This window comes from Chelonoidis abingdonii, chromosome 5 (genome assembly GCF_003597395.2).
Source record: "Chelonoidis abingdonii isolate Lonesome George chromosome 5, CheloAbing_2.0, whole genome shotgun sequence".
Classification (NCBI taxonomy): domain Eukaryota; kingdom Metazoa; phylum Chordata; order Testudines; family Testudinidae; genus Chelonoidis; species Chelonoidis abingdonii.
This window is the reverse complement of record NC_133773.1, coordinates 130,994,977-131,002,718: the sequence shown is the minus strand read 5'-3', so window position 1 is coordinate 131,002,718 and position 7,742 is coordinate 130,994,977. Positions and strand designations below refer to the sequence as shown.

At 37.0% G+C, this 7,742-nt stretch overlaps 1 protein-coding gene across 12 annotated transcripts in view; it reads right to left on the bottom strand.

The window, feature by feature from the left end:
* Nucleotides 1-1,146: 1,146 nt before the first annotated feature.
* CTBP1 (C-terminal binding protein 1) overlaps nucleotides 1,147-7,742 on the bottom strand; it is an 83,354-nt gene continuing 76,758 nt past the window's right edge. For 8 of the 12 annotated variants that reach the window (XM_075066643.1, XM_032798801.2, XM_032798803.2 and 5 more), the window contains one exon: nucleotides 1,147-2,209. In XM_075066643.1, coding sequence (XP_074922744.1) covers nucleotides 2,023-2,209 — 187 coding nt within the window. In that variant the 3' untranslated portion in view covers nucleotides 1,147-2,022. The remainder of the gene's footprint in view (nucleotides 2,210-7,742) is intronic. The other 4 variants (XM_075066648.1, XM_032798802.2, XM_075066647.1 and 1 more) reach the window with 1 other exon arrangement.

Sequence of the window (7,742 nt, the reverse complement as noted above, 5' to 3'; positions counted from 1 at the left end):
ATTTTGTATGTGTGCAACTGATTGTTCTTTCCTAAGTGGAGTGCTTTGCATTTGTCCTTATTGAACTTCATCCAATTTACAGACCATTTGGATTTTAAGCCTATCTTCTAAAGCACTTGCAACCCCTCCCAGCTTAGTATTGTCCACAAACTGTATACATGTTCTCTCTATACCATTAACCAAATCATTGAGTATTCCCATCAAAGCTAATGGACAACATACATGCTTGCTGTCAAGCACATGAATATGTGCAAGTCTGGAACTTAATTTCTCCCTGCTGGGGATTAGATGCGTATTCTACACAAACATTTTCCCTTGCTCTATATATTGCTGCCTTCATTTCCCTTTTGTTGGTCTACTTACTGATTCACTGGGAAACAATAACTTTACTGGTCTAAGCTACATCTGAATGCATGGCCAATGGAGGTGCAAGATAGGGTCAAGTCTTGGTATCCCAAGGCCATCACCCTGACTGGGCCTGTCTGTGATTTAGTGTCCCCCGAAGTTATATATTTACATTACTTTCATACATGTCAAAGCAACAGTTGGAGATTTAAAGATTATTTCTTAACATGAACTACTGGATTCTAAAACCAAAATTCTACTCACATCATAAGGCCCTGTGTGGATTTTCTGCAAGTTCTTGGCCAGGAGACTAGCCGGTTCAGCAGTTTTGAAGGACGTATCGTCAGGGTTTTCAATGTCATTTTGTCATGCCACACCTTTCCATGATCATAGAGTAAAATAAACCAAACAACACACAGTGTTTATGTAGAACTTCCACAAAAGAAGTTTATTATTTTGTTACTCTTGTGCCCCCTCTGCTGTCTCAACAGCATAATAAATATTGTTACCATACTGTAGCTGATGATGCTGGTGCACAAAACGAGGAAGTAAATCAAAAACTATCAGTTTAAAACTTCATTAGAAACACAGGATAAAGGTCAACATTTATGAAATGGAAAGGGGGAAAATGGTATGGAAAGAATTTTTATTTTTCAAGCTTCCAAGAGGGTATTACAAACAATGGAGAGCAAAGTAAAGCTAGAAATGAAACACTTGACAGCATCCTTTTAAAAATTACATCTAAGAAACCTAATAAAAGTTGAATAAAGTTACTAGAAATAAAAATTTTTACACATGATATTTGTCTGGGATTTTTATTTCTTTAAAATAATTCATACAAATGGTTACAGTCACAAACATGATTTTAACCAAAAATATTGCTAGCCTACCACATTACCAGGAAGGAATCAATGTAGGCAATGAAATGCTGCTACTTTTCAGTAGTCTAGTGCCTTTTTCGCAAACCACCAATAATATATACTTTAACTGGTGACAAAAAGCACAATGCTTGTTTATACAAAACCTTTTTTTCCTCAAAATCTCTTTGCAATGTTGTCTTCATTTTGAAATAAGGGAATTCATGCCAAAATAAGGAGAAACTGTTTTTTTCTTTTGTTTACTAAATCATTCTAAAAAATAAGACAAGCAGGTAGAAAAAACAATGCACTGTGTGGTGTAGAAAGAAAAATGGGAAAAATTCATTGTCCTGAGAAGTTTGCCAACTGCCTCATTTTTGGGCATGTTTTAACATATAAAAGAAAAGATTTTAATTTCAAAATTGGTTTGTTGAATGCCTCCCTTATGTGTTTTTTCCTTGTTGACAGCTAAGCAAAACAAACCCTTTTTAAATGTTCTAAAAACTGTACACAGACAAGTACATTCATGATATAATTAACTACTAACTTCTCTTGCTTAACAAAGAACCCATAGGACACAGAAACAGTGAATCAGTCCACTGGACAGGGACAAACTACAATTTATACGGAGGAAAAAACGTTTCCAAATCTTCTTTTCGTCTCCCACCTTTTCCTTTTACACTGTATATTGGACCAGTTTCTAAAACAATTATTGTCTCCTCCTGTAAGTTCATGGTTTTGCCTTTATTCAAAATCCAGATTTTTTCCACACACTCTCTGAAGTTGAAATCTCCAATGTTGGGAATGCTGTTTTCTTAGGCTACAATTGGTCACTTGGGTGGTCTCTATCAGCTTCTGGTTTGACTGTTTGGCCGGGGGAAGGAGCATGTGGTGGATGGGCCACAGCAGGAAGGCCGTGTGATAAAGACATGGGGTTGGGAACTATTCCTTCTACTGCCGTAGGTATGCCAGCTGGAGCCATGCTTACAACACCTGGGGGATACCTGCTAAAAGAGGAAAATGAGAACAATTAAAACTCAGAGATGGCTGATGGCAAAGCCCACCTGGCCCAGGAATTGTGCCATCTTCAAGGAGAATGGCAACGATTTTTGTTTTGTGTATGTAAAGCTCAAGATGACTGCATCACATGCAGGTGTTGTTAATTAAGGTAATTAACGCTTTACTTTAACCAGATTAGAAATGGGGATTTGTTAATTCCTTCAGATTTGTGGCTTGCTGGTTCATCTGACAGCATGAGTGACAACATATATATCAAAAACAATAAGAGAAAGATCCATTCTGCTCTGATGTTATGATCTTCACCCTTCACAGTCACTAGGAGTCTTACCATTTACTTCATTGGGTTCCATGTTGGACCCTATCTCCTTATTTTCCTTTCCTCGTGGCTTGTCTGAATTTCTGCTTTGGGATTGAAGCATACCAAAGGATTCTTTTGTAAAGTTTTGAAATCAGTTGAATGGGTTTCAAGATCATGTGAATCTGAAACAATGTCTTTTCTTTTAAAATAAACGTACACACTTAGTCAACTAGGACTGTGTTATAAAACACAGTGGAATATCTTAGCCTATGAATAGTCTCATTTAAATGAATGGGACTACTCATGGAATTAGGCTCTATTCAGTCTAAGGGTGGTAAAATCAGGCCCTAAAAACTTGATTTGGTTTTTGAACTTCAAACTTGCTACAGATCTTTGGTATGTGAGAAGGACTGGGGGATCACAAATAAAGAACTGTGAACAGTTCTTCAGTTCTGTTACTTTTTATGGACAAGCATCAAGGTTAAATATTATAGAGGTTTGGAAGAGAAGAACATTTTCAATCTGGTTTTACGGTGGCTGTGATAATGTCAGGGCACCGAACATGGCAAATCTGCAGCTCATGATCTCTAGATTCTGTGCTCCTGACATTTAAACAAGAGCTATCTATATACACCTCTACCCCCATAAAACACTGTCCTTGGGAACCAAAAAATCTTACTGCGTTATATTGAACTTGCTTTGATCTGCGGAGTGCGCAGCCCCGCCCATCCGGAGCACTGCTTTACCGTGTTATATCCGAATTCGTGTCAGGCCACGTTATATCGGGGTAGAGGTGTAGGTCTATCCCCTTTTGTGATGTTATCAAAAATTTTTTAATCTTCAGTAAAATGCCTACGATTCACCTTCGGGGTTATCTCATACCAGCCACTTATTACATCTTATTCTCTCTACCACTCCAATCATAAAAACATGCACTTGTCTTTTGCTGTCTTCAACTAGCATTTTGTTACCCAAGGGCCTTTATGAGGGTGCTTATTTTAAAAGTAACAGTGTAATCAGCTGGCCTATTACTCATTTAGACTTAAGAAGCAGGAATTACAACTGGAGCCTACTGAAACTTTTCTAAGTATCAGGGTGGAATTTGGCTCCACTGGCCAGCAAGCTCAGAGGGGAAGCGGAATGAAGCAGCTTTTCTACTTCATCACGTGAATCCCATAGAAGATTCCTATCACAAACACCATACAACTAGAGCTCTGAATGGCTTTTAGGGAGGACATGGCAGGCCAGGAAGTTATCTGTTCGCCTGGTCACTTTGGTGGAGGCTTCCATGGATGACAATGTTGTTCCTAATGTTGGGATATCTGTTGATTTAGAGGATCATACCATCTGTAGGCCAACAAATTTAAATCCTCATCCCCCATCCACACCCAACGGGGTACCTTCCATGGAACTCTGCAAGTGTTAATTTACAGAGTGCTTCTCTGCCTCACCAGAGAGTTTATTCTAGAAATAATTGGCAACTGCAAATGAAATTAGTTCCTACTTTCAGTACTTCAATTTGAATCTTAATCAAATTTGCTTCAATGCCTATGAATACCTTACAATTGGGCACTGTTTTATTTATTCATATTTAATTTTGAAAAGGGCGTATTCAATTGTGGTTTGTACAAAAAGTAAAATACATATCACGAGAGGACAATAATTCTCAAATTAAAAGACACCCCCAGCATAGCAGCCCTTGCAAAGATTCTCCAGCTTCCAACATCAACCCTTCACAATCTGCCCATTCCTCAAATACTCATGGAAATACACCGCACTATCAACGTGCCCACCTGGTCAACAAATCTGATCTCTGACAAATCAGCAAGCAAATTCCAAAGTTGTGTTCCCTTCATAGAAAATTTCCTTCCAGACAGCCTCTACCATTTAAACCATACAGGTTCTAGGTCAAGAGTCTCTACTAAGCACAGTTTTGTTATGAACTGGGTCTGTTTCAAACTCTGTGGAGCAAATCATGCATTGCCTGCAGAATATCACATCAGTTTTAGTGTTTGCACAGGAATCTCAATTAATACTAGCAATAAACTGTCCTGTGCTCCAAATTCTGACCTTCAACCCCTCTTACCAGAAAAATGTTTCCTATAAATCTGACATCCAAGAGTCATACAATTACTCTTTTGTCCTGAATTTAAACTGTGTGTTATATCAACACAAATACTGATAACATGTCTCTTTGCTGATGCCACACTTTGCCTCACTAACACTGCTTCTGTACCCCCAATTTATTTTGCCATGATCTTTTGATAAATTCTGTCTCGTTACTTTATACTTTATTTTCCCTGATTCAACTATAACAGTGTTATTTCAACCTTTTAATCAATCTTACACTTAACACATGCCATGTAAATTCAGCAGTCATTTTATATATGCATCTGGCATTTGCAGTCCTCTGCTTCACTGTTTCATTCTCTCTTACACTGTTAATCAGCAGATGCATTCTATCCAGAGTTTTACAGTCCCTCTCTCCCAACCCTTCACCTCTGGCATCAATAATCCAAAAAACTAATGTGTCAAACTAATCTAATTGCCCCAGCAGAACCAAGATGTAGCTGATCTCACTTTTGTCAATCTGCTCCCCGTCACATAGCACTCTATAACAAAATCTCTAACCTTCTGACCTGAGATTAACAATCAACTGTTTATCCATTTTCAGTTTAATCCACTTTATTATTATTTACATTGTAGTAGCACCTAGAGGCCCCAGGCCTATTGTGCTAGGTGCTGTAAAAACACATGACAAGAGAATGTCTCCATCCCAAAGTGTTTATAATTTAAGTAAAGATTCTCTCTTCCAGGCAGTGTGTGTGAATCACTCTTTAATACTCTTTAACATGCTATTCGTTGTACAATTTATTCCAGTATAGGTCACAACAATATCTAAAGTATGGTTATGCTATTCTTGTCTGTACCTGTTTGAAGGCAAAAGACATTTCAACATCTGTAAACTGCATGATCTGTCTCTGTTGTGGGTCATGTCAATGTATCTAGCTGTATCTTGCCCTTTGTGTCACAGTAAGCAGAGATGCATTATTTAATAAGTAGTCCAATAATGAATACACAACAATAATACACCGCAGTGTATGCCTCTACTTTACCTGAGAACTCAGACTATTATATATAGGTTGGTTCCTTCCCATTTCTCTTGCATAATTTATCAAACTTCTCGGGATCATCATTAATCTTTGCTTCTGGAAGAGTAACTACAGTCCTCTTTGCCTGACCTTCTTAACAGACCAACTATCCATGTTTAGCATACAATAAATGAGAGATTTCTTTTCTGCAGGATAATATGACTTTCAAAAGGCATTTGATCTGGATTATGTTCAGCTGGTAATTGCTGAATGTTCTTCTTTGCTTGTAATAACAAATTTGATTCACTTAGGAGTTCTATCCCTTATCACTGTTCAAATAATGATATTTCCAGGATTAAATGTTCTTGTTAGTTTTAGTCCACCAAAAGGCATATTTGTATTTTATACATAAAAATGATCATCCACATTCTTATCCATATGGTTTTTAGCACATCTGAAAAATCATGCTCCTAGTGAAAGACTGCACAACTTAACTGGCTGAATGAAAGTCTCATACTGGAAACAGAAGATAAGACAGAAATACTCGTTTCAAACCACCAATTCTGAGTTAAAAGAAGAATGGAATTTAACACTAGCAAGTACTGTTACTGAAATTAATTCTTTCATAAAGCCTGAGCTTCAAATCCATGTGTTTTTGTATCACCATAACCAATATGGAAATTGTTCCCATTGGCATTTCTTAAAGAATATCCTACATTGGTTTGTACAGATACAATTGATCAAGTTATTTCAGAAACCTTCCTCCAAATTAAGAAAAAATTGTACAGTAATTTCTTCTCAATCACTCAGTAGTATTGCCCTCTCTACTGAATTTAGCAAATCTTAACTAAATGCAAAAGCTGTTTGTATTTATGGAAATATTACAAATTTTCCTTTGAAACTGGCAACTGAAGTTCTGAAACGTTTTAAATTTTTACTACACGCTTGGAAAAAAACAATGAATGCATGAACTCTCAATTTTCCTGTTCCTAAAAATATTCTTCATACAGTTGGTTTTGGTTACACTGAAACAAACTATGTTTTATGCTTATATTACTCCAATTAAATACATATTAAAGCTCTGATCCTGTAAAGTCTTATGCATGTGCTTAACTATCCTCTAAACGGAATTATTCCATGCATACAGTTACACTTATGCTTAATTTTCTGTTGAGGCAAGTACAAATAGCTTTATTCTTTTACATGTTTTGTTCTTGTACTTAGAGCAAAATAAATAAATTACAAATTGTTCTGATCTGTATCTATAGATCAAGATTTTGATCAAGACAAAGTTAATATCCTTGAAGCACAGAGTATTTGCCAATATATAGATGATGGCATTGGACCCTGAGATCTGCATCCTGAAGGTATTTAGGCACCTAGATCCCAATGGCTTTCAAATACCTATCTTTCAGGACATGACCCTGTCAGCCCAAAGCTACATTCTGATTGGTCACTTGGATCTTTCTGATGATGTTACAACTGGGCTTCCCCTGGTGCACAGCTAGGGCTTCATCACTGACACACACAGACACAAACACACCATCCCTTCACTCATTATGAGGGAGGGGAATTGCTGATAGAGAGGGCAAAGAAAATAAACAGCCCTTGGAGCATGTGGGAGGAAAGGAAGCTGGGGAAGATAAGGAAAAAACGTGAAGGACTCACGGAGAATTATGACCATTTTGAACTGCCCACCCCCTCAAGACACTGCTTTACAGCAGCACTTTCTTGACTTTGTAAACATTTTCAACCTAATTCATAGTGTAAAGTCTAAACTAGGAGTTTCAAGACTGGGCATCAGCTTTTTATAAAAGTAAATGGCTTGAAATTGGTTTGGAGCCATGAACAGCCACTGTTAAGGCATCAGCAGATAAAGAAATGGAAAAAAAGCAGTCAAAACAGTCCCAGGAATTTACAAAAGAGATAAAATAAGCAAACAACAGAGATATTCAAAATAGTAGTGAAATAATATTTATAAACTTCTGCCTATTTTACAGCGGGAGGGTATACTAACTAGTCCCAAAAATGCTTTGAAATGAACATTTAAAAAATAAATGAAATGTACAATTAAGACAACATTCTCTCCATAAATGATTATAATAGTAAAGAGCTACTCCAGAAAGTGCA